Source organism: Erythrolamprus reginae, chromosome 3, assembly GCF_031021105.1.
Source record: "Erythrolamprus reginae isolate rEryReg1 chromosome 3, rEryReg1.hap1, whole genome shotgun sequence".
NCBI lineage: Eukaryota > Metazoa > Chordata > Lepidosauria > Squamata > Dipsadidae > Erythrolamprus > Erythrolamprus reginae.
In genome coordinates, this window is record NC_091952.1 from 257,866,376 (window position 1) to 257,893,915 (window position 27,540).

At 43.1% G+C, this 27,540-nt stretch overlaps 2 protein-coding genes and 1 non-coding gene across 3 annotated transcripts in view; 2 read left to right on the forward strand and 1 right to left on the reverse strand.

Moving 5' to 3' along the window:
• The window catches only part of CPSF1 (cleavage and polyadenylation specific factor 1), a 242,284-nt gene that overhangs the window by 111,636 nt on the left and 103,108 nt on the right, over positions 1-27,540 (reverse strand). The window lies entirely within an intron of this gene.
• Positions 2,906-2,978, forward strand: TRNAR-CCG (transfer RNA arginine (anticodon CCG)). Its single transcript has one exon. It is a non-coding gene; the product is annotated as a tRNA-Arg (tRNA).
• EFR3A (EFR3 homolog A) overlaps positions 5,904-27,540 on the forward strand; it is a 57,754-nt gene continuing 36,117 nt past the window's right edge. The window contains exons 1-6 of the mRNA XM_070748416.1: positions 5,904-5,990; positions 15,141-15,195; positions 22,920-22,996; positions 24,057-24,184; positions 25,105-25,255; positions 27,361-27,482. Coding sequence (XP_070604517.1) covers positions 15,183-15,195; positions 22,920-22,996; positions 24,057-24,184; positions 25,105-25,255; positions 27,361-27,482 — 491 coding nt within the window. The 5' untranslated portion in view covers positions 5,904-5,990; positions 15,141-15,182. The remainder of the gene's footprint in view (positions 5,991-15,140; positions 15,196-22,919; positions 22,997-24,056; positions 24,185-25,104; positions 25,256-27,360; positions 27,483-27,540) is intronic.

The following is a 27,540-nucleotide window of genomic DNA, read 5'->3' on the forward strand; positions in this document are numbered from 1 at the left end:
TTGGAAGCAGGAGGTTGCGAGTTCGAGTCTTGCATTGGGCATTAAAGCTGTTAAGGGTTGAAGAGTGTGCAGCCAAAAAGGCTTCAAGAGTTGTGAACCTAATCCTACGTAGCTTCTGCTCCGGTAATCTCACACTACTAACCAGAGCATACAAAACTTTCACCAGACCAATCCTTGAATACAGCTCATCTGTCTGGAAGCCACACCGCATTTCGGACATAAACACTCTAGAAAATGTCCAGATACTTTACTAGAAGAGCCCTCCACTCCTCCACTCGCAACAAAATACCCTACGCAACTTGACTTACAATCCAGCTTAGAACTAACTCTCATAGCCTACACAAGCATAGCCCATAAAATCATCCACTACATTCTTTCTATCAACGGCTACTTCAGCTTCAACCACAACAACACACAGGCACACAACAGAAACAAACTCAAAGTGAACCACTCCAAACTCAACTGCAGGAAATATGGCTTTAGTAACCAAGTAGTTGATGCATGGAACTCACTACCTGACTCTGTTATATCATCACCTCACCCCCAAAACTTGACCCTTAGACTCTCCATCATTGACCTCTCCCAATTCCTAAGAGGTCAGTAAGGGGCGTGCATAAGTATAGTTTATAGTTTGTTAGATTTGTATGTCGCCCCTCTCCGAAGACTCGGGGCACCAGCGTGCCTTCCGTCCCCTGTCCTCATGCTTCTCTCTTACTGGTATCATGTATATAAATATTATTATATCTCTGTATACCACCGATACATACTTGACAAAATAAATAAAATAAATAAAATAAAATAAAATAAATAAAATAAATAAAATAAATAAAATAAATAAAATAAATAAAATAAATAAAATAAATAAAATAAATAAAATAAATAAAATAAATAAAATAAATAAAATAAATAAAATAAATAAAATAAATAAAATAAATAAAATAAATAAAATAAATAAAACTCTCCTACTTTCCTATTGCCCTCTTTTATTGTTACAGTACTTTTTACTTACGTTTAGACAAACTATTGCTATTTTATTTATTTATTTATTTATTTTTAAATTTTATTTTGTCAAGTACGTATTGGTAGTATACAAAAACAATATTTATATACCTGATACTAGTAAGAGACACATATAGCAGTATTACTAGTATGTTTATATGCATGATACTAATACTCCTAGTATAATAGTATTGCTAGTATCATGTAGAGATTATTATGTACGTTGAGAGCATATGCACCAAGACAAATTCCTTGTGTGTCCAATCACACTTGGCCAATAAAAATTCTATTCTATTCTATTCTATTCTATTATTATTATTATTATTATTATTATTATTATTATTATTATTTCAACAATACAACACAGCAAACAAGATCCCTAGGCTGGACTTTGTATTTCATCACCAGTTGGTCACTTTCCAAGCAGCTGGGATACCTAGGGTTATATTGCATTGTATTGTAATGTATTGTACTGTATTACATTACATTGCATTACATTACATTATACTGTACACTGCTCAAAAAATAAAGGGAACACTTAACACAATATAAGTCCAAGTCAATCAAACGTCTGTGAAATCAAACTGTCCACTTAGGGAGCAACACTGATTGACAGTCAATTTCACCTGCTGTTGTGCAAATGGAATAGTTGTGCAAATGAAATATTCAATGAGAATATTTCATCCATTCAAATCTAGGTTGTGTTATTTGAGTGTTCTCTTTATTACATTACATCACACAGACTTCAGAGGAGAATCAGAACTGCAGAAAAAACAATTACTGCCCACCTGCCTCCCATTGAGGACCTGTATACTGCAAGTCAAAAAGACGGCGGGGGAAATATTTACTGACCCCTCACATCCTGGACACAAATTGTTTCAACTCCTACCCTCAAAATGTCGCTACAGAGCCCTGCACACCAAGACAACTAGACACAAGAACAGTTTTTTTTCCGAACGCCATCACTCTGCTAAACAAATAATTCCCTCAACACTGTCGGACTTTCTACTAAATCTGCACTTCTATTCTACTAGTTTTTCTCATCATTCCTTTCACCCATCTCCTCCCACTTAGGACTGTATGACTATAACTTGTTGCTTGTATCCTAAGATTTTAATTAATATTGCTTCTTCATTGCTTATTTGACCCCTCTGACAATCATTAAGTGTCGTACCACATGATTCTTGACAAATGTATATTTTATTTTATGTTCGCTGAGAGCATATGCACCAAGACAAATTCCTTGTGTGTCCAATCACACTTGGCCAATAAAAAATTCTATTCTATTCTATATTATAATAATATAATAGTAAAGAAAGTATAGCAGTATTACTAGTATCGCGTTTATATACCTGATACTAGTAAGAGAGAAACATTAGGACAGGGGGCGGGAGGCACACTGGTGCACATGTTTTATTTTTTGTTTATTTATTTTGTCCAATACACAATACACATTGAAGAGAACAGACATGTAGTAATATATATAAAGAAAAGGATAGAAGAAAATATATAAAAATAGAGGAGAAGGTATATGAAAGGAAGAAAAGATATATGAGATAAAGGAGAGACCATTGGACAGGGGATGGAAGGCACACTGGTGCACTTATGCACGCCCCTTATGTATGCCTATACATGTCAAACACATATAGGATATACACTCATCCTATGCAAGTTTGACAAATAAATAAAATAAAATAAAAATAAGTAAAGAAAGCCGGCTGGGCTTCGTCTGGTCTGAGATCCGCAAAGCAACCGCAGCAGCAGCCGCCTCCTCCTCCCTCCTCTGCGTACCAGCCGGCTTTTCCGCATCAGAGCATCCAACGGCATCCAGGCCCCCCCTTTCAATGCCTCTCCCCCTTCCACCCCCGCTGTTAGCTGCAGGAGCGGCGGCGGCGGCAGGGAAGGGGGCCCAGTGGCCTAATGGATAAGGCATCAGCCTCCGGAGCTGGGGATTGTGGGTTCAAGTCCCACCTGGGTCGTAGCAGAATCACCATTTTATTGTATTGGCAGAGAGCAGGAGAGGGAGGGGAGGGGTTCCCAGAGGGGGGCGGCTTGGAAAAGAGTCATTTGAGTTGGAAGGGACCTTGGAGATCTTCTAGTCTAACCCAGGAGACCCTCCACCAGGGCTATCCGAGCTTGACTTCAATTCATTCTCAGAATCGAAGTACCCACTCCTCTCCTTTTAAAGCATGGGGGATTCTGGGAGTTGAAGTCCACCCATCTTAAAGCATAGTAGTTGGAGAATTCTGGATGCTGGAATCCCCCACTCTTAAAGCATACACACTGGGGAATTCTGGGGATTATTGAAGTCCCCCCCCCTCGTCCTTTTAAATTGTGCTGGCTGGGAATTGTGGGAGTTGAAGTCTTCCCACCTTAAAATTCATTAGGATGCTTGCTAAAGGATTTTGGCTTTTGAAATTCATCCCATGCTTAAAGCATGCTGGTTGGGGGATTCTGGGAGTTGAAGTCTTCCCATCTTAAAGATGCCAGTTGGGGGATTCTGGGAGTTGAAGTCCACCCCATTCTTAAAGCATGATGATTGGAGAATTCTGGGTCTCAAAATCCCCCACTCTTACAACATGTCGGCTGGGGGATTCTGGGAGTTGAAGACCAACCCTCTTAAACAGACACCAGGGGAGAGCATAGAAACATAGAAACATAGAAGATTGATGGCAGAAAAAGACCTCGTAGTCCATCTAGTCTGCCATTATACTATTTCCTGTATTTTATCTTAGGATGGATCTATGTTTATCCCAGGCATGTTTCAATTCAGTGACTGTAGATATACCAACCACTTCTGCTGGAAGTTTGTTCCAAGCATCTACTACTCTTTCACTAAAATAATATTTTCTCACATTGCTTCTGATCTTTCCCCCAACTGACCTCAGATTGTGCCCCCTTGTTCTTGTGTTCACTTTCCTATTGAAAACACTTCCCTCCTGAACCTTATTTAACCTTTTAACCTATTTAAATGTTTCAGTCATGCCCCCCCTTTCCCTTCTGTCCTCCAAACTAGCATCATTTCTGGCTCCAATCCTGCCAACCAGGACTTGCCTGGAGGAGACAGGGCAGGCTTTGTAGAATGTAAGAGAAAGTCACAGTTGTGAATATACAAAACTGGGTCTCACCTGCCCCCCCACTGCGCCCCCCACAATTGTCTCCAAATTCCCCCCTGGAAATGTTGGGGGCTCCCATTCACAAGGCAAAGAATTGCCTGTAATTTCTCACGGAGCAGCAGCCCCACCTGGTGGTCATAACTGGACATTACACATTGAAGTTCTGCGCAGAATGTGGATTCCCTGCGGAGACGCTCTGTTTATGCCCAGAAACCCTTCCCCGTACGACCTGGTGCAATGCCCCCCCCCCCCCGTGCACAGCTGCCTTATCCTAAATGTAACATCCATGCCCAGGAAAAAGGAGTTCAAAGGCTCCTTAGATGCTTTGCAACACCAGGGAGAAGCATTTTCTCTTCCCCAACCGTTTCAGCTTTGTATCCAATTTGATAGTTTTTAAATTTTCTAAAAAAATAATTTGTATTGAATTAATTTAAAACAAACCAACATACAAAGTATAAAATATACATATATACAAGACCAGCACTCACAAAAAGGGAAAAAATGGGGGGGGGGGAAGGGAAAATACACTGACATAAACAACATAACCTAACGTAAAAAGAAAACAGAAAAAACAGAAAAAATGTTTATATGTATACTACAGCATTACATAACTTTTTAAAAAATGCCTTTTGTAAATTTATTCTTTAAAAATCGAGGTACTTTTGCAATCTGCCCAGGACACCTGTGTTCTTATGTTATCAATAATGCAATTATTCATGTCAGCCATAACATTATTAATAATGTTAATTATTAATTAACATTAGGAGCCGGGGTGGTGCAGTGGTTAGAGTGCAGCCCTGCAGGCTCCTTCAGCGGACTGCTACCTGTACTTCAGCTGTTCAAATCCCACCACTGGCTCCAGGTTGACTCAGCCTTCCGTCCTTCTACGGTGGGTCAAATGAGGAGCCAGGTTGTTGGAGGAGAGAGGCTGACTCTCTGTAAACCGCTTAGAGAGGGCTGGAAAAGCACTAGGAATCGGGACAATGCAATATGCAATAGATAGATAGGAAGATCAATAGGTAGATCGATCGATCGATATAGATAGATAGATAGATAGATAGATAGATAGATAGATGGAAGATAGATAGTAGATAGTGATAGATAGACAAATAGATAAATGATAGATAGAGGATAGATTAGAGGAGAGAGAGAGAGAGAGACTCAGTGATGTAGTGTTACTTCTGCTGATCACCGGCTGCCAACAGTTTGGCAGATTGAATCCCAGTAGGCTTAAGGTGGACTCAGCCTTCCGTCCTTCCCAGGTGGGTCAACTGAGGACCCAGAGGCTGATTCTGTCAACCCCCTTAGAGAGGGCTGGAAAAGCAATAGGGAGCGGTATAGAGGTCTAAAGTCCTCGGAAGGGGATGGCATAAAAGTCAGTCAATCAATCAATCAATCAATCAATCAAGTGCTACTGCTAGAGAGAGAGATGATGGATGATAGATAGGTAGGTAGGTAGGTAGATAGATAATGAATAGATAGAGCGAGAGGAAAGAAGGAAGAGGGAAGAATGGAACGAAGGAAGGCGAGGGAAGGAAGGAAGGAAGGAAGGACTCCAAGGACTTCTGCAAGGTTGTCCCCCATCCGGGAATCCCCTCCCAAAGCTCCCCCGAGTCAAAAACGGGGGTTAAGCAGCGCATTCGACACACGCCTGGCGGATCCCCAAGACGCTCCAAACACAAGAACAGAGGGAGGGAGAAAAAGCGGGAGGGAGCGAGAGCGCAGGCGCAAAAGCCCCTCCCTTCCCCCCCCGGCCGCGCAAGAACTACCACGCCCAGAATGCACCGCGCGGCAGCGGCGGGGGAGGGAGCCAAGATGGCGGCGCCGCCTCAGCTGCTGCGGCTGCTTCGCTCGCTGCGTCCGGGCGCTGCGGGGGTGAGTCCGCGGAGGGAGGGAGGGGCGGCGGGCAGGCAAGTGTGGGAGGGAAGAGGGACCCCCCAAACAAGCCACTCAAGGCCGCCCTGCCCCGCACAGGAGATTGAAGGGGACCCCCAACCCCTCCCTCACCGATATGGAGGGGGGCGCCTCAGCTGACGCAAAAAAGGAGGGGAGCAGCCAAAAGGGGCGATTGGACCCCCCCCGACTGGGCTGGAGGGGGGGCTTCTTGAGGGGAGGGGGTGTTATGACCGGGGTCACCCGGGTGTGGGGGGCGCCTTGGGAGTTGGGGTCCCGACTGAGCCCCCGCTCCCGTAGCAGGGACTCCCCCCCCATCCATTCCTCCCCCCCCCCGGAGGGTTTTGGATTTTGCAGGCTTCGGCTTCTTTTGCAAGGTGGTCGCGTATCTTGTCGCCTTTTTGCGGTGGGGGCGGGGGTGGGGGGGCGGGGGAATGCCGTGGGCGGAGAAAAGGAATATAAATTAAAGAAATACTGTACAGTATATGCCTGCATCCTTACATAGGTACATGGATGGTCCAGGAGGAGGACCAGCTGCTCCCCCCCCCCTCCCGAAATCCCGCAGCAGATAGAAGTCAGTCCCGGCAAGGGGGGGGAGAGGAGAAAGAGATAGAGAAAAAATGAGAGAGAGAGAAATAACGAGAGAGAGAGAAAATCAAAGAAAGAACAAAAGAGAAAGAAAGAGAGAGAGAGAGAAAGAACAAGAAAGAAAGAATGAGAGAAAGAAGGAAAGAAAGAGAAAGAATGAGAGAGAGAGAGAGAAAGAAAGAACAAGAGAGGAAAGGAGAAAGAGAGAATGAGTGAGAAAGAAAGAAGGGAAGAGAAAGAATGAAAGAAAGAAAAAGAGAAAGAAAGAACAAGAAAGAGAGAAAGAATGAGAGAGGAAAGGAGAAAGAGGGAATGAGTGAGAAAGAAAGAGAAAAAGAAAGAAAGAAAGAATGAGAAAGAGAGAGAGAAAGAACGAGAGAGGAAAAGAGAAAGAGAGAATGGGAGAGAGAAAGGAAAAGAGAGAGAAAGAAAGAACGAGAGAGGGAAAGAGAGAGGGAGACCAAGGGGGCTGTGGGGAGGAGGAAACCAGGATGAATCAAGGAAAAAGATGACCCCTCCCCTTTCTCAATATTGATCTTTTGCTCTCTCCTGGGATTTCACCACCACCACCCCGTTCTGGGTCCAGAAGAGCTGGACTCTGGAAGATAGGGGGCTTCCCAGCTCCCCAATTCATTTGCCTGCCTGTTCCAAAAAGATGGAAGGAAAAGAGAGAGGGAGGGAGAGGAGGAAGGGAAGTATCACTGATGATAACTAGTTGGATCATGAAACGTCTGCAAGAAAGCCAGTGTTATCATTGTCCTTCCTCCCTCCCTTCCTCATACACTCACTCACTCTCAGCTTGGTTGTTTTCTTAACAGATCTTTCATTACCCAAGTAGGTAATATTATCATTGACCTTCCTTCTTTCTTTCCTTCTTTCTTTCCTTCCTTCCTTCCTTCCTTCCTATTTCTTCCTTCCTCCCTCTTTCTGAGCTTGGTTGTTTTCTTACAAACATTTCATAACCCAACTAGGTAACATTATAACTAACCAATCTTCCTTCCTTTCTTCCTTCCTTTCTTCCTCTTCCTTCCTTCTTCCTATTTCTTCCTCCCTCCCTCCCTCCCTTCCATGCATCCATCGTTTTCTCCAAGCTGCGTAGCTTTCTTGCAGAAGTCCCATGACCCAAACTAGGTAACATCATCTATCTACTGATGTCACTTCATTTGTATTATGAAACGTCTGCAAGAAAACCCCCAAGGACCCCCCATCCACCCACCCCACTTCAACCCCGAGCTCCAGATATTCCCCTTTGATCGGTTTCCTGAAAAAAACTATGTTGGGAAACGGTGGCCAATAGCCCGTCGAGGATAACAAACTTGTTTCCATTGAAGGACTAACATCAAATCCTTCTTCATGCTTCTAGACCAGCATAGAAAAGAGCAAATTGCAAACAGCAATTCAGAAAGCTGAAAGGAACAGAAAATACATTGAATTAAAATAAATTGCCGCATCCTTGAGAGCTCAGAGCCAGCAATACTCTAGCTGGCATTTGAAAGGAACTCTCTTCTTTCTACGTAGGACATTAAAAGGACTGTTTTCTGAAGTGTCGTCTTTTTTGGCGATCCAAATTCAACCCTGATTGCAGCAAGGTTTCATGCCAGGGTTTCTTCACTCATTGGTCCCTCGAAGCTCTTTATTATGCAAATTTTAAAGAACGAGACTTACTTTCAAATGGATCCGGCTTCAATTTTTATTCAAAAGCTTTTCCAGATTTAATTTAAAACATTTTTAGACTAGAACAGAACAGAAAAAAATTAGAAAACGAAGAGGAGAGGAATAAGAATAGAGAATAGAATAGAATATAGAACAGAATAAGAACACGGGGTTGGAATGGAATGGAATAGAATAGGATAGATCAGAGAATAGAAAAGAGAAGAGTAGAGTAGGAAATACAGAAAAAAGAATGGAATAGAATAGAAAATAGAATAGAATGCAATAGAGGAGTAAAATAGATAGAACAGAATAAATAGAATAGAAAATAATATGGAATAGAACAGAATAACATGGAATAGAATGGAATAGAACAGATAATAGAATAGAATTGAAAATACTGTACTGTATAATAAAATGCAATAGAGGAGTAGAACAGAATAGAATAGCAGAATAAAATAATAAAATAGAAAATACAGTATTTTCAATTCTATTCTATTATCTGTTCTATTCCATGTTATTCTGTTCTATTCCATATTATTTTCTATTCTATTTATTCTGTTCTATCTATTTTACTCCTCTATTGCATTCTATTCTATTCTATTTTCTATTCTATTCCATTCTTTTTTCTGTATTTCCTACTCTACTCTTCTCTTTTCTATTCTCCGATCTATCCTATTCTATTCCATTCCATTCCATTCCAACCCCGTGTTCTTATTCTGTTCTATATTCTATTCTATTCTCTATTCTTATTCCTCTCCTCTTCGTTTTCTATTTTTTTTCTGTTCTGTTCTAGTCTAAAAATGTTTTAAATTAAATCTGGAAAAGCTTTTGAATAAAAATTGAAGCCGGATCCTTTTCAAAATTCTCCACATTCAGTTTTGTAGCAAGTCTCCCCACATCTTCTGATCTGCTGCTTCTTTGAGTCTTTCTATGCGCTGTCTGCGGTAGCTTTGATGGTTTGCGATAAGTGAGGTATCTCTGTAGTTTGGGTGTTAAAAGAAGAGTGGGAGGCCTTTCTGATGGTTTCTGTACCAACCTCTTTAGTGGAATTCAGCCATGTGACCCCCAGGAAAGTCCTATCTATCTATTTGTCAATGTATCTATCTGTCTGTCTATCTGTCTGTCTGTCTGTCTGTCTGTCTATCTATCTATTTGTCTATCTATTTGTCTATCTATCTATGTATCTATGTATGTATCTGTCTGTCTGTCTATCTATTTGTCTTTCTATCTGTCTATCTATCTATCTATCTATCTATCCCTTCCTTCCTTCCTTCATTCATTCATTCATTCGATTTCTATGCCTCTCTATTTCTCGGACTCACTGCTCCATTCTCCCTGGATTGGCTTTGATAAGAAATAGAAACATAGAAGATTGACGGCAGGAAAAAACTTCCTGGTCCATCCGGTCTGCCCTTATACTATTTCCTGTGTTTTATCTTAGGATGAATATATGTTTATCTTAGGCATGTTTAATTCAGTTACTGTGGATCTACCAACCACATCTGCTGGAAGTTTGTTCCAAAGATCTACTACTCTTTCAGTAAAATAATATTTTCTCATGTTGCTTGTTGATCTTTCCCCCAACTAACTTCAGATTGTGTCCCCTTGTTCTTGTGTTCACTTTCCTATTAAAAACACTTCCCTCCTGAACCTTATTTAACCCTTTAACATATTGAAATGTTTCAGTCATGTCCCCCCCTTTCCCTTCTGTCCTCCAGACTAGACAGATTGAGTTCATTAAGTCTTTCCTGATACATTTTGATGCTTAAGACCTTCCACCATTTTTGCAGCCCGTCTTTGGACCCGTTCAATTTGATCCATCTCTGTAGGTGAGGTCTCCAGAACTGGATACAGTATTATTCCAAATGGGGTCTCACCAGCGCTCTATATAGTGGGGATCACAATCTCCCTCTTCCTGCTTGTTATACCTCTAGCTATGCAGCCAAGCATTCTACTTGCTTTTCCTACCACCCAACCACACTGTTCACCCATTTTGAGATTGTCAGAAATCACTACCCCTCAATCCTTCAATTCTGAAGTTTTTGCTAACACAGAACTGCCAATACAATACTCAGATTGAGGATTCCTTTTCCCCAAGTGCATTATTTTACATTTGGAAACATTAAACTGCAGTTTCCATTGCTTTGACCCATTTATCTAGTAAAGCTAAATCATTTGCCACATTAAAGACGCATCCAGGAATATCAACCCTATTGCACACTTTAGAGTCATGGGCAAATAGGCAAACCTTCCCTACCAAACCTTCCCCTATGTCATTCGCAAAGATATTAAAAAGAATAGGACCCAGAAGAGACCCCTGTGGCACACCGCTTGTAACCTGTCTCTGCTCAGAATACTCGCCGTTAACAACAACTTTCAAATTGGATTTAAAACTCTTCTTTTCGGAACCTCTACTTAAAGCTAACACACACACACACACACCGAATTGACTCATCTCTCCCCCTCCCTCTCTCGCCTAAGTGAACTTTATGACCTTCCTCTCCACGGTGGTTTAAGTGAATGACTGTAGTTGCTTCAGTTAGTAACACGGTTGTTAAGCGAATTCAGTTTCCCCATGGATGTTGCTGGCCAGACGGTTGGGACATTGCCCACCATCGTAAATATGAGTCAGTAGCCAAATGCGTCTGAATTTTTTTATCACGCGACCTTGAAATGGCTGTAAGCGTGAAAAACAGTCACTTTTTTTTTCAGTCCCGTCGTAAACTATGAGCGGTCACTAAGTGAACTGTTGCAAATTGAGGTTTTCCTGTATTATTGTATTTCCTGTATTACTAAAACGCACAGGGACAATATAGGTGGTATCTTGCTCAACAGTAGCAACTGTGAGAGGGATCTTGGAGTCCGACCTAGTGGACAACCATTTGAATAGGAGCCAGCCGTGTGCAGCAGCTGCCAAAAAAAGCCAACACAGTTCTAGGCTGCGTCAACAGAGAGAATCGAGATCACATGAAGAGTTAATACCACTTTACAAGGCCTTGGTAAGGCCACACTTGGAATCTGGCATTCAGTTTTGGTCTCCACAATGCAAAAAGGATGTTGAGCCTCTAGAAAGAGTGCAGAGAAGAGCCACAAAAACGATTAGGGGACCGGAGGTTAAAACATACGAAGAACGGTTGCAGGAACTGGGCATGGCTGGTTTAATGGAAATAAGGACCAGGGGAGGCATGAGAGCAGTCTTCCAATATCTCAAGGGAGTCAAGCTATTCTCCAAAGCATCTGAAGGTAGAAAAAGAAGCAATGGGTGGAAACTAAACAAGGAGAGAAGCAACTTAGAACTAAGGAGAAATTTCTTGACAGTCAGAATGGTTGACCAGTGGAAAAGAAGTTGCCTCCAGAAGTTGTGAACGCCCCAACACTGGAAGTTTTTAAGCAGATGTTAGATAACCATCTGTCTGAAGTGCTGTAGGGTCTCCTGCCTAAGCAGGGGGTTGGACTAGAGGACCTCCAAGGGCCCCTACCAATTCTGTTGTTGTTATAATTGAGAGGTTATAATGCATAAGGTAAAAATAATATAAAATACATAATATAAAAAGGATGTTGAGACTCTGGAAAGAGTGCAGAGAAGAGCAACCAAGATGATGAGGGGACCAGAGGCTAAAATATATGAAGGACGATTGCAGGATCTGGGCATGGATAGTTTAATGAAAAGAAGGACATGGGGAGACATGATAGCAGTCTTCCAATATCTCAGGGGTTGCCACAAAGAAGGTGGGAGTCGGGCTATTTTCCAAAGCACCTGAGAGTAGAAGCAATGGTGGAAACTAAAGAAGGAAAGAAGCAACTTTAGAACTAAGGAGAAATTTCCTTACAGTTAGAACAGTTCATCAGTGGAAGAGCTTGCCTCCAGAAGTTGTGAATTCCCCAACACTGGGAGTTTTTAAGCAGATGTTAGGATAACCATCTATCTGAAGTTGTGTAGGGTTTCCTGCCTAAGCAGGGGGTTGGACTAGAAGACCTCCAAGGTCCCTTCCAACTCTGTTATTATTAAGGGCTTTGATAACCCAGCTGCTGTGGCCTAGAGGTGGAGCTCTTGTCTCACAATCAGGAGGTTGTGGGTTCTTTCAACAATGTGGTGATATGTGACACCCTCCATGAGTCTGGTATTTCCCCTTCTGATAGAACCTTCATTATATAATTCTTTCTGCAACTTTAGTATTGATTCTTGTGCTGTTTTATAGAATTGTAGCGGGAAGCTATCTGGTCCAGGTGATTTATTGTTCTTTTGTCTCTTAATAGCATTTTAAAGTTCTTCCATAGTTATTTCTCTATTCAACATTTGTTGATCCTCATCTGTTATTTTAGGAATAGTCACTTGTTGCAAGTAATCCTGAATTTTATCCTCCTTTCTCTCTTCTTGTTTATATAGGTTTTCATAATATACTGCTCAAAAAAATAAAGGGAACCCTCAAAGAACCCATCCTAGATCTGAATGAATGAAATATTCTCACTGAATCCTTTGTTCTGTACAAAATTGAATGTGCACAACAGCAGGTGAAATTGATGGTCAATCAGTGTTGCTTCCTAAGTGGACAGTTTCATTTCACAGAAGTTGGATTTACTTGGAGTTGTATTCTGTTGTTTAAGTGTTCCCTTTATTTTTTTGAGCAGTGTATTCTGATATAATATCCCTTATTTTTTCCTCATTGTTTTGTACACTCCCAGTTTTATCCTTTAGCTGATGTATTGTCTTACTTCCCCTCTCTTTTTTTGATTTTATAAGCGAGCCATCTATCTGGCTTGTTCACATTTTCAAAGTGAGTTTGTTTTGCCATTGTTATAATATCTTGCATATTCCTTTTGCTCCAAAATACAGTGGCACCTCTACCTAAGAACGCCTCTACTTAAGAACTTTTCTAGATAAGAACCGGGTGTTCAAGTTTTTTTGCCTTTTCTTAAGAACCATTTTCTACTTAAGAACCCGAGCCTGGAAAAATTTCCCAGGAAATTTGAGAGCGGCACGAAGGCCCGGCCAGTTTCCTGCCATCCTCCTTTCTCTCTCTCTGGCGCAGTGAATGGGAGGCATGTGCTCCTCCTCCCTCTTTTTTTTTTTAAAGCCTTAAAGTTTTGGATTTTTTGCACCTCACCTTCTTCCTTCGGCAGTGACTGTCCTCCTCCTCCTCTTCTTCCTCCTCCCACCCAAATTCTGAGCTTTTATTTCTTTCCTGTTGGGTTTGCACGCATTATTTGCTTTTACATTGATTCCTATGGGAAAAATTGCTTCCACTTACAAACTTTTCTACTTAAGAACCTGGTTAGGGAACAAATTAAGTTCTTAAGCAGAGGTACCACTGTATTCAATTTGTGTTTCGCCTCCATTAACAATTCCTTGGTCTTTCCATCCCCAGGGTTAGTTTTTGGTATACCTTTCAATTGGTCAATTTCCTTTACTACATTACTATACTATATTGTGAGCCGCCCCGAGTCTTAGGAGAGGGGCGGCATACAAATCTAATAAACTGTAACTAACTAACTATACTATAACTATATTATTATATAGTTTTTTCCCCCCTTGCTGTATATGATGTTATTATACCCCTAGCATATGCTTTCATTGTATCCCATGGGTCTCATATAGTTGTAGGTTGCTTTCTATTCTCAATCAAAAAAATATTCTAATTTTTGATTGAAGTTGGGCTTTAAGCAGTGGCAGGTAGAGATGAACCACTGAAGGTCCTGCCAAGGGCTGGGCACTCCTGGTTCCTAACCTACTTCGATGTTCGCCTTTTCTTTCTCTATTTTTAGCCAGCAAAATGACTCTTTGAGACTCATGACTTCCACTTTGAAGATTTCAGCTTATTCTATGTCATAGAATTTGCTAGGATGTTTTTTTTTTTCATTTTTAAATTTATGCTTGTTTCAGGGGTGGATTCCTAATATTTGTTTGTTTGTTTATTGGATTTGTATGCTGCCCCTCTTTGAGGACTCGAGGTGGCTAGTTCAACGCTATTTGGTGCGCTGCACTCGCAGCTTTGGTTATCTTGCGTGCGTACATTTATTTATTTATTTATTATTTACAGTAATACCTTGTCTTACGAACTTAATTGGTTCCGGGAGGAGGTTCGTAAGGCGAAAAGTTTGTAAGACAAAACAATGTTTCCCATAGGAAACAATGTAAAATCAATTAATGCGTGCAAGCAAAAACAACAACAACGCAAAAACGGCTTCTCAGTTTTTCCTGCTTGTTATACCTCTAGCTATGCAGCCAAGCATCCTACTTGCTTTTCCTACCGCCTGACCACACTGTTCATCCATTTGGAGACTGTCGGAAATCACTACCCCTAAATCCTTCTGAAGTTTTTGCTAGCACAAAACTGCCAATGCAATACTCAGATTGAGGATTCCTTTTGCCCAAGTGCATTATTTTACATTTGGAAACATTAAACTGCAGTTTCCATTGCTTTGACCATTTATCTAGTAAAGCTAAATCATTTGCCATATCAACAGGAATATCAACCCTATTGCATTTTGCTTCATGCGCAGAAGCATGATCTCTCTCACACACAGCTGTCTCCTTGTGCGATTTTGTTTCCTGCACATGCACAAAAGCAAAAATCTCCCTGGGATGCGCAGCAAAAGCAAAGATGCGCATGCAGCTCAATTTTCGCTACTGGTGCACCGTCCTTATCCGTACCGGTAGCAATCCGATACTGGCTACATTCACTGTCATTTTTCCTCTCATTTCTCCCTCTTATCTCTAAACACTCGTAAAAATCTATCCCATATCAAGTAATATTCTGTGTCTTCTTGATCTTTTATTTTTATTTAAGTTAGTCCGTCCATTACGGCGCAATCTACAATTTTCCCTGGCGAAGCTTTCAATTATCCGTGAAACAAGTTCTGACTTGGCCTCTTTTTCTTTCTTTCTTGCAGATGATGAACTCGTGGGAAATATAGAGGCCAAATGACAGATTGATGATGCCGGGACGTGAGTACAGAAATCTCTTAATAATTATGTGCACGGAGTCTTTTAAGCCCCTTTCAAAAAACGACAGTGACGGTGCAACGCGGTGAAGATAAATCTCTGGCTTCCCGTCATCCAAAACCGCCAGAGTCTGGATAATTATTATCCGGAAAAGTATTAACAGTTTCATTTGCTTGGCGGTTAAAGGAATCCTTCGGGGGAAATGTTACGGTGTCTTAATTTGCATTTTCCGTCTCTGCAACTCCGGGAAAAAGCTTCTAGGCTGAACGGGGATTGAATTATGTGGATATTTATTCTTCAAATCGAGAGGTGCCTTTTTCTATTTGATCAAAGCAGAAGTGATTGAGAAACCTTTTCACCCTTGAAGCCCAAGAAAAGAAAAGAAACGTGTGCCCAAAATTCAAAAAAGGAGTCAAGCATACAGCAGGGTGTTTTTATTAAAAAAAATATTTTTTGTCAAGTTACGTACATTGAAAACAAAACAATAGAAAAATACAATACACACACAGAAAAAAAATGTTTACACACTAACATTAATACAATAAACCCCCAAAGTTCTCTTGCAGCAATTCATATCAACAATTTATGCTAATGCGGTTTGCCTACCTTACAAATTTCTCTATTATATATATTTATTTCCTTAGCAGTATCTTTTCCTTACAGCTCAATTATTACAGGTATAATTCACATATTATATACAAAATACCATTACAATTAATAAGTTAAATGTTAACATCCCCTATATAATTTATGTATTTATTATTGTTATATTTTTTCCTCCTTTCTAACCAATCATAAAACAAGTTCCAAATTTCATAATGCTGCGAATCATTATCTTTTAATTTCATGGTCGTCATATCAAGCAGGGTGTCAAACTCAATTTCATTGAGGGCCGCATTGCACCTGTGGTTGACCTCGGGGAGTGGGGAATGGGGGGGCCATGACTGACTGACTGGGTGGGCGTGGCCAGCTTGATGCCGCTCACTGTGCATGGCCAGCTGAGTGGCCGTGGGCAGCTTAACGCCATTTCTCCAAATTGTAGGCCTGTTTCCTCTTTGCATTGCATAGACTAGGCTGAAGCCATGCGGGCAGTCCCATTACATTTTCCAGGACGGCCCCGTGAGCTAAATCTGACCTGTGTGCCGTATCCATTCTGCGGGCCTTGTGTTTGATGCCCCTGCCGTAATAGAGGCTTTGCAACAGGTGCTTCTACTAAACCTGCCTGCATTCTTTCGCTTTTAGTGTCTCTGGACATCTTTACTTTTATCAAAAAAATTATTATTACGATTGCCAAGGAAAAGCAATTGTTGAATGCAGGGGCAGATTGCATCTCTTGCCGCTACTGTTGTGCTTCTTCTGTGGAAGCAAAAAAAAAATCGCAAATGCTTCATGGCAATGAAGGTTCATGATACTGGAACCTCACTAAAATAATCAAATAATTTTTATGCATCCCATGGATAAAAGCAGCCATTTGTATGCTGCTGTTGTGATTGGTTGCACAGTCAGCCAGATGTTCAGGTTGGATTCGGCATTTTTATCCAGCTGCCGAATGGATTAACTCTGCCTACAGCCAGCAGCCGCTCAAGGTCAACTCAGCCTTCCATCCGTCCCAGGTGGGTCAAATGAGGATCTAGATTGTTGGGGGCAAGAGGCTGATTCTGTCAACCGCTTAGAGAGGGCTGAAAAAGCACTATGAAGCGGTATATAAGTCTAAGTGCTGTTGTACATACTCCTGGTCAGTTGGAGGATACTGAAGAGGTTGATGACTCTGATACATATAGTGTTTATGAATTAGTGGCAGGCCCTGGGTTACAGGTATCAGAACAGGTGGGAGGCCAGCCATAGGATGTTGCTATGAGTCCAGACTCCAGTGAAGAAGAGACAGACAATCGCTGGTTAAATCCTCACTTCAGAAGAGTTCAAAGGTGCAGGGAGCAAGTGTTAGGAAAAAGATATTAAGTGGAGGAATGGGTTAATTACTGGAGTGATGTATTCGTCACGTCAGGGTGCCAGCGGAGAAGAAGGGCGGAGTTTTTCAATGTTGTCATCCATCATGGACATGTGTTGTTTTGGCTCCAGAGTGAGTTCGCTTATTCATTATTATTTCGCAGCTATTCCTGGTGCTTTGAACTAAGCTGTATAGACATAAAGATAAGGGAGGAGGCATGGAGGAAACTTTGTGTGCTCTAATTGCTAAAGATAAAGAGAGAGGAATGTGACTGTCTGTACTGCATTTATAATACGGAGGAGAAGAGAATAAAAATGTTTTTTCGTTTATGAAATCCTGCATTCAGTAAGCGTTATTTTCAATGTAATCAAAGTTCTACCAAAATCCAGAACACGTGCTATTGCTATTCAATCCCTCCCAAGGACCTGGGATAGGCAAATGGGATGGTGTTACAGACACCATCGCAGGATGTAAGCTGTTCCGCGTAAATGCTGCCTTTTGCTGGTGTCCAAGTGCTGCTCCAGATGTTTTAGTATGGTTCTTTGCTCAGTCAGCCAGATGTTCAGACTGGATTTGCATATCCTGTCCTTCCCAAGGACCTGAGATAATAAGCAGCTGTGGATGTTTTGATGGGGTTACCAATCTTGTCACAGGATGGAATCTGTTCCCAGTAAAACTGCCTTTTGCAATTGACAGTAAATTTGTCAATGCCAATAAAGGGGTCTGGAAAAGATAGAAACATAGAAACATAGAAGACTGATGGCAGAAAAAGACCCCATGGTCCATCTAGTCTGCCCTTTTACTATTTCCTGTATTTTATCTTACAATGGATCTATGTTTATCCCAGGCATGTTTAAATTCGGTTACTGTGGATTTACCAACCACGTCTGCTGGAAGTTTGTTCCAAGGATCTACTACTCTTTCAGTAAAATAATACTTTCTCATGTTGCCTTTGATGCCAAAAAGGGCCACAAGAATGACCAAGGAAATGGAGCCCCTCCCTTATGAAACCAGGTTGCAACACCCTGGTCTCTTCAGCCTTGAAAGACGGCGTTTAAGGGGTGACTTGATCGAAGGGTATGAAATCCTGCATGGGATAGAAAAGGTGGATAGAGAAAAATTATTTTCTCTATCACCCAATCCTAGGACGAGGGGGCCCTCCCTAAAGCTCATAGGTGAGAAAGTGAGGACAAATCAAGGGAAATATTTCTTCACCCAGAGGGTCCTTGGTTGATGGGATTCCCTTCCAGAAGACGTTGTGACAGCTGTCAGCCTGGATAGATTCAAGGCAGGATTAGACAGATTCATGGATGCCAAGTGTATCACAAGTGGTGATTGAAACGGATGTCCAAGTGCCACCTCTGTGTTGGTGGAGGCAGGCAGGGTTCCCTTGGGTCCCATTTGTTGGAGGTCAGGGGAAAGGGAGGGTCTTGCCTTCTCTTTCTGCTCAAGATCCCCATGGACAATTGGGGGGCCACTGTGGAACACAGAATACTGGACTCCATGGGCTTTGGCCCCATTCAGCAGGGCTCTTCTTAGGTTCTTATGGTGGTCCAAATAGTGCTCCAGATCTTATTATGGTTACAGCCGTTGTACATTACATCATACATTACATAATAGTTACAGCCAGCCAGATGTTCAGACTGGATTTTTGTCTACCTCTCGAGTCCTTCCAAAGGGACCCAGGAGAGACAGATGTGGGTGTTTTGATACGGTTGCAGATATCATCACAGGATGGAAACTGTTCCAAGTGAAACTGCCTTTTGTCAACGCCGACCTTGTTCAAGTGGCGCTCCAGTTGCTGCTATTATGGTTCATCATCCAGTCAGCCAGATATTCAGAGTGGACTTACATAGAAACATAGAAGATTGACAGCAGAAAAAGGCCTCATGGTCCATCTAGTCTGCCCTTATACTATTTCTTAGGATGGATATATGTTTATCCCAGGCGTGTTTAAATTCATTGACTGTGGATTTACCAACCATGTCTGCTGGAAGTTTGTGCCAAGGATCTACGACTCTTTCAGTAAAATAATATTTTCTCATGTTGCTTCTGATCTTTCCCCCAACTAACTTCAGATTGTGCCCCCTTGTTCTTGTGTTCACTTTCCTGTTAAAAACACTTCCCTCCTGGACCTTATTTAATATTTAAATGTTTCGATCATGTCCCCTCTTTTCCTTGTGTCCTCCAGACTATACAGATTGAGTTCATGAAGTCTTTCCTGATACGTTTTATGCTTAAGACCTTCCACCATTCTTGTAGCCCGTCTTTGGACCCGTTCAATTTGATCCATCTCTTTTTGTAGGTGAGGTCTCCAGAACTGGACACAGTTCTGGATTTGGCATTTCCATCTTATTTACCGACTTCCCCAAGGACCTGCTGCTGTTACTATTATTATTATATTGCGTTGCTTTGCAAGTACGCTGAGTGCTTCTGTGCAAATCCCTTGTGCGCCTAACCACACTTAGCCAAAACGAATAAAGTTAAATTAAAATAAAGGGGCCGCAAGAGGAAAAAACACCGTCCCATGGAAATCCAGACCCTTTGAGGCCGAAAGGATGCATCCCCCATGGAGACCCCGCACTCACCTCTGTTGCCACAGCAAAGCCAAGCCGCACTTCGGAGCTCTACACAACTCCTAATGATGATTAGAGGTTTCAGGACCTAACCACCGCGACTGTTGGTTCTCGAGCGGTTCGCAGGACGTGTTTCGACTTGTTGGCAGCCTTGTTATTCACTGCTCTTCCTCAGCTGTCCAGTGTGTGTTTTGAATCTGGAGTGACACCGTGTCCCCTGTCATGAGTCACACTGTGAAGTGCGCAGATGGTGCCGAGCGCACGAGAAGGACGAAGTCATGGGACGCTGGCCGGCTCCTCTTTCCAGGGTCCTGCATTATTAACAGGATTGCACCCGTAGCATTGTTCCGGGGAACCTGGGTGTGGATATCGGATGGCGGATTGAATGCCGGTGTCTGAATTCAGCGATGCCCGGCGCAGGCTGAAAGGACATTGGAGAGCCAGAGGCGGCCAGAAGTCTGAGCGACGCAAGCTGGCCAGGATGAAGAGCTACGCGGCTGTTCCCGTAGACGAGCTGGACAGGTCCTACGACTTCAACCCCGCCTGGGAACCGGGGCCCTGTTCATGTTTCAGTAGGTGACACGTCCTCTCTTCCGATTCTTCCAAAGTCAGAGAGAGAAGCCAGATGGCAAAATTAGCCCCCTTTTTAAGGGTGGAAGTTAGATGGTACATACCTACAATAAAATTGTATTTTTTTCTCTTTTGTGTCTGAAGTAGAAACCTAGAAGATTGACGGCAGAAAAAGACCTCCTGGTCCATCTAGTCTGCCCTTATACTATTTCCTGTATTTTATCTTAGGATGGATCTATCTTTATCCCAGGCATGTTTCAATTCAGTTCCTGGGGATTCTTCCTTCTTTCCTTCCTTCTCTTCCTTCACTTTCTTTCCTTCCTTCTTTCTTTCCTCCGTCCCGTCCGTCCTCATTCATAGAAACATAGATGGACGGCAGAAAAAGACCTCCTGGTCCATCTAGTCTGCCCTTATACTATTTCCTGTATTTTATCTTAGGATGGATCTATGTTTATCCCAGGCATGTTTCAATTCAGTTACTGTGGATTCTTCCTTCCTTCCTTCCTTCTCTTTCTTTCTTTCCTTCCTTCTTTCTTTCCTTCCTCCCTTCCGTCCTCATTCATAGAAACATAGAAGATTGACGGCAGAAGAAGACCTCCTGGTCCATCTAATCTGCCCTTATACTATTTTTTGTATTTTAACTTAGGATGGATCTATGTTTATCCCAGGCATGTTTAAATTCAGTTCCTGTGGATTAACCAACCATGTCTGCTGGAAGTTTGTTCCAAGCATCTACTACTCTTTCAGTCAAATAATATTTACTCACGTTGCTTCTGATCTTTCCCCCAACTCACCTCAGATTGTGTCCCCTTGTTCTTGTGTTCACTTTCCTATTAAAAACACTTCCCTCCTGGACCTTATTTAACCCTTGAACATATTTAAATGTTTCCATCGTGTCCCCCCTTTCCCTTCTGTCCTCCAGATCAGATTTTTCCAAAGTCAGAGGGAGAAGCCAGATGGCAAAGTTAACCTTTTTTAAGGGGTGGAAGTTAGATGATACATACCTATTAAAAAAATGAATTTTTTTCTTTCCCCCCCCCCCTTTTTTTGGAGTCTGAAGTAAAAAATAAAAATCAGTCGTGGTTCTTGATTTTAAAAGTTGAAAGTACAGCAGGAGTCTGCTAAGGCAGGGTTTCCCAAGCTTGGCCACTTGAAGATATCTGGACTTCAACTCCCAGAATTCCCCAGCCAGTGAATGCCCTGTCTCCATAGCGAATGCTGGCTGGGGAATTCTGGGAATTGAAGTCCAGATATCTTCAAGTTGCCAAGGTTGGGAAACCCTGTGCTAAGATATATGTTTATTATTATTATTATTATTATTATTATTATTATTATTATTATTATTATTATTTAGGTTGGAAAACACTCTAGGAAAGGCATTAGAAGAACCTTTCAGGGAGCCAGTTCACAAACACCCTCCAGATATTTTTCCCTTTGCAATTTCATTGAGAGATGCTGAATTTCTGGAGAATTAAAGGGGAGTTTTGGCCCCTTTGGAAAAATGTGGAAACACCCACAGAAGAAGAAACAGTTTAAAAAAAATATTAGGCTGTGTAGAAATGGACAGGTTAAGAATGAAGATAAATGAAGACAGAATATTTTCAAATTTAGGACTTGTTTTATCAATGGCTGGGCAAGAAATGAGAAGTTTAATAGTGTTGTGCAAACCAATGGACCCAGACAATACGCTAAGCATTGTATACAAAGAAAAAAGGGAGGGAGGGAGGGAGGAGGGGAAGAAGAATGGAAGGGAAAGGAAGAAATGAAGGAGGTGAAAGGAATGAAGGGGAAGAAGGGAAGGGAAGAAGAAAGGAAGGGAAAGAATGGAAGGGAAAGGAAGAAATGAAGGAGGTGAAAGGAAGGAAGGGGAAGAAGGAAAGAAGGAAGGGAAAGGAAGAAAAGAAGGAAGGAAGGGGAAGAAGGAAGGAAGGAAGGGAAAAGAAGGGAGGGAGGGAGGGGAAGAAGGAAAGGAAGGAAGGAGGTGAAAGGAATGAAGGGGAAGAAGGGAAGGGAAGAAGAAAGGAAGGGAAAGGAAGGAAGGGGGAAGAAAGAAAGGAAATGAAAAGAAGGAAGCACGGGAGAGAGGGAAAGGAAGGAAGGGAAAGAAAGAAGGAAGGGAGGGAGGGGAAGAAGGAAGGGGAGAAGGAAGGGGAGGAAGGAAGGAAGGGAAAGGAAGGAAAGAGGTGAAAGGAATGGAGGGGAAGAAGGGAAGGGAAAAGAAGGAAGGGAGGGAGGGGAAAGGAAGGAAGGGAAAAGAAGGAAGGAAGGGAGGGGAAAAGAAGGAAGGGAAAGGAAGGAAGGAAGGGGAAGAAGGAAGGAAGGAATGGAAAAGAAGGAAGGGAGGGAGGGGAAGAAGGAAGGAAGGGAAAGGAAGGAAGACAATCCCTTTCTCTTCAGCTGCAGCTCTTTCCTGCCGTGAACCGCTTGCCACCTGAAGTAGTGACTCAAATGCTGTGTGGGGGTTTTCTGAAAGGGGCTTTTGGGGAGATGCCAAGCAGGGCCGCCCCAGATCCCCTTTCTGTGGCCCGTAAACTTGCAAAGAGAGGGAGGAGGCCCTCCTCTGGGTTGCAGAGGGAGCGGGGTCTCTTCCCCTGCCCTCCAGCCCCCTTCCTCACCGCCCGTGTTTTCCGCAGGAGTCTGCTGCTGCTGCGCTGCCCTGCGCCCGCGATACAAGCGCCTGGTGGACAACATCTTCCCCGAGGACCCCAAAGTAAGTGTGTGCGTGTGGGGGGGGGGGCTCTCCCGACAGCTTCCGACCTGTGGCTCTGTCGCTAGGCGGTTGGGCCGTGTCGTGGAAGCGCCTGGGCTTTCTTTTGGGCAAGAGATGGGCCATTCCTTCCCTGGGCTCTCCCCTTTGGCTGAGCCTCTGTGTTGGGAGGACCCAGGCCCTTTCCCCGCTCTTGCTGGAGCGGTGGCTGATGGGCATTGCGGTCCTTGTTGAAAGGCCAGCTAGTGACTTGTGGCCAGCTATATGGTTGCCTTTGGGTCTGCAGTTCTTTCTGTGTTTAGTCTTGAAGGGCTCCCTAGGACAGGGGGCACACCTGAAGCAAGACCTCCTCCCCTCCCTCCCCCTCTTCCCTCCTCCTCCTCCACCTTCCCTTCCTTCCCTCCCTCCTTTCCTTGCTTCTTTTCTTCTTTCTATCTCTCCTTCCTTCCTTCCTTCCTCCCTCCCTCTGCCTCCCTGCCACCTTTTTACTCATTCACACTTTTCCCCTTCTTTCCTTCCTTCCTTTCTTCCTTCTCTCTCACCTTCCCTTATTCCTTCCTCCTCCACATTTCTTCCCATCCCTCCCTCCTTCCCTTCCTTCGTCCCCCCTCTCTCTCCCCTTCCATTCCTTCCTTCCATCTTCCCCCTCCCTCCCACCCTGCCTCCCTATTCTTCCTTCCTCTCTTTTTTCCTTTATTCCCTCCCTCTCTTCTTCCTTTTCCTCCATTTCTTCCTCCTTTTCCTTCCTTCCTTCCTCTGCCTCCCTCCCACCTTTTTACCCCTCCTCTCTCTTCCCTTCCCCTCTTCCTTCCTCCTCCACCCTCCATTCTTCCTCCCTCCCTCCCTTCCTTCCTTCCTCCAGGTGTCCCAAGGTTATTTCCGTTCCCTTTATTCTCCTCCTCCTCCTCCCTTCTGTCTCTCTCTCTCTCTCTGGGGTTGCCAAAGGTCCTATTCAAAACAGCCTCAGACTGACCGCTCCTGCCGTGCCCCCCCTCTTGGGTTTGTGTGTGTGTGTGTGTGTTTGTGTATGTGGGCCAACCCGCCTGTCCCCTCGGCTGCCTAGGACGGCCTGGTGAAATCAGACATGGAGAAGCTGACCTTCTACGCAGTCTCGGCCCCGGAGAAGCTGGATCGGATTGGCGCCTACTTGGCAGAGAGGCTGAGCCGGGATGTCATCCGCCATCGTTACGGGTGAGAGGCCTGGGCGCCGGTCCCAAAGGGTGACCTTTGACCTCCTCCCTGGGGGTGGGGGGGATGTGTCTCAACTTTCAGCACCCGCCTGGGCTGGACAGCTCCTAGACTCCGGAAGAGGCCACGGACGTGGTCTAGTCCAGGGCTCTCCAACCTTCCCAGCTTTTAAGACTTGTGGACTTCAACTCCCAGAGTTCCTTAGGTGGCTTTGCTGGCTGAGGAATTATGGGAGTTGGAGTCCACAAGTCTTAAAATTGCCAAAGTTGGAGACCCATTGCCCAAGATCATAGAAATATAAGAGTGAAAAGGGTCCTTGGAGGACATCTAGTCCAATCCAATGCCCAAGATCATAGAAACATAGAGTTGGAATGGACCTTAGAGGACATCTAGTCCAACCTCTTTCCAAAGATCATAGAAATATGGGACCGGAAGGGACCTTAGAGGACATCTACTCCTACCTCGCGCCAAAGATCATCGAAACATAGAGCCGGAAGGGCCCTTAGAGGACATCTAGTCCAACCCTGCTGCCCAAGATCATAGAAACAAGCTCTCAAGCTTCTACAAACCTATGTCTGGAAAGGACGTTAGAGATCATCTAGTCTAGCCCCAAGATCATAGAGTGGTAGAAACCTAGGGACGGAAGGGCCCTTTAAGGTTTTTCAGTTCAGCCCCCTGCCAGAACAGAAAACCTTATTGTTTTCCCCTTATGTTTTTTTTTTTGGGGGGGAGGGAGAAACCCCCTCCTTTCCTCTTTATCTTTGGGGCATTGAGACCCCTTTTGTAAAAGGGGAGAGTCTTGTTGTTTCGGCACAAGCGAGCCCTGTGCAGGCCCGCTGGAAGAGGCCCTTGCTTGGCTAGGGTGTGAGACCCTCCTCCACTGAGCATCTCTCTCTCTCTATTTCTCCTCTCCTGCCGCCCAGATACGTCTTCATTGCGATGGAAGCCCTGGACCAGCTGCTGATGGCCTGCCACTCGCAGAGCATCAAGCCCTTCGTGGAGAGCTTCCTTCACATGGTGGCCAAACTGCTGGAATCTGGAGACCCCGAACTGCAAGTCCTGGGAACCAACTCGGTAAGTCCGTTCTCTGCTTTTCCTCGGGGATCCCTCTTGTTAGTGGTTGGCAATATATGAACAAGCTAACAATATATGCTTGTAAGTATTGGAGTACTATGACTTTAAGAGGTAGTGTTGGGAATTGCCACAAGAGGGAGCCAGAAGGATGATTCTGTGTGTGTGTGTGTGTGTGTGTTTTTCTGCTCATTTTGTGCTGATTCATTATGACTGCTGTAGTAAGAACTGTGTGTTCGATGACAGTTTATGTATTTGTAGGCTGTACAAGTAAGGCTTCTAGTATTGTTAGTGAATTGAGAGTTATCGACTGATTTAACCGTGCATGACTGGACTGTTTAACTTGACTATGATATTTGCTAAAGTAAACACTATTTTATAGACTTTAATGTATCTGGTTTTTATGACTGAACCATTTATTCATATCTCCTGACTATCTCCTGGATATCTGCTAGAATTCCATTAGGAAGCAACACTGATTGACCATCAATTTCACACGCTGTTGACAAGATATATATGTATGTATGTATGTCACATGTTTTTTTGCTGAATTTGAAAATTAAGGGAGACTAGGATAGATCTATTTCGGCCTTATTTTGGCCTCATCAGCTAGCCATACCCACTGGGACTTGAACCTGCAACCTTTGCCTTGTAAGGCAGAGAATTATCCTCTAGGCTACAGTATCCAATCCCTTCAGCTCTGCACCAGGGAATATACAAAAAAATATGTAACCCTTCCCTGGTGCAGAGCTGAAGGGATTGGATACTGTAGCCTAGAGGATAATTCTCTGCCTCACAAGGCAAAGGTTGCAGGTTCAAGTCCCAGTAGGTATGGCTAGCTGATGAGGCCAAAATAAGGCCGAAATAGATCTATCCTAGTCTCCCTTAATTTTCAAATTCAGCAAAAAAACATGTGACATACATACACATATACAGTATATATATGTCACATGTTTTTTTGCTGAATTTGAAAATTAAGAATATATATATATATTCTTGTGTGTGTGTGTGAGTGTGCATACCCCAGTGTACAGCTACTCCTCTATTTACAACCACAACTGAGGTCCAAGTCTTCTAATAAATAAATTTTACTACCTTTCTTGCCATCATTGTTAAGAGAATCAGTGAAGCTGTTAATGTCACTGATTCACTTATAAGACGGTTGTTAAGTTGAATCTGGCTTCCCCATCGACTGGGCAGATCAGGCCGCAAAAGGAGACGATGCGATGACCATAACTATGAGTTGGTTGCCAAAGATTTGAATTTCATTCCTTTTGACCAGAAGGGCTGGTGCCACAGTCATAACTGTGGAAAACGATCTTAAAGCCACTTGAGTTCCCCAATTGTAACTTTTGACCAGTCACTAAATGAGCTGTTGTAAGTCTAAGGATTCCCTAGCTGCTTTTGTTCAGCTGTCCAGGAGAGACAAAGCCAGACTCCCTCAACAACCACATTGACTCACTTAGCAATGATGGTAATAAAACGCTTTTAGGGTTTGGTAATTTGTAATTTTTGTTATTTTTAAAATTGTTCTTTTAAATATTGTTTTTATTTGTTGTAAGCTGCCCAAGAGTCCTTGAAGAGTTTGGCTGCATATAAATTAGATTAATAAAATTAATTATTATTGTTGTTGTTATTATTATTATTATTTAATAATAATAATTTATTAGATTTGTATGCCGCCCCTCTCCGAAGACTCGGGGCGGCTCACAACAATAATAAAAACAATATTACAATAGAACAAATCTAATATTAAAAGAGAAAAAAACATATAAAACCCCATCATTTAAAACCAAACAACACATACATACCAAACATAAAGTATAAAAGCCTGGGGGAGGTGTCTCAGTTCCCCCATGCCTGGTGATATAGGTGGGTCTTGAGTAGCTTACTAAATTATTATTATTACAGTATTATTATTATAATAAAATAAAATAGAATAAAATAAAATGGGGCAAACCTCACTTAGCGTCTGCCTGCCTTGGCAGCAGAATTGTTGGGCTCAGTGGTGGTCGTGACCCGAGGACCCCCCGTGCTTTCTCCGAGCTCCCCATTGCTCCGCTCCTAAATCTTGTGTCCGGCCGCCTCTTTCCCTCCCCCTCCTGCAGTTTGTCAAGTTTGCGAACATCGAAGAAGACACACCTTCCTACCACCGCCGCTATGACTTCTTCGTCTCCCGCTTCAGTGCCATGTGCCACTCCTGCCACGACGACCCGGAAATACGGAACGAGTAAGTGTCAGGTGTGCACACGCATGTGTGTGTGTGTGTGTGTGTGTGAGAGAGAGAG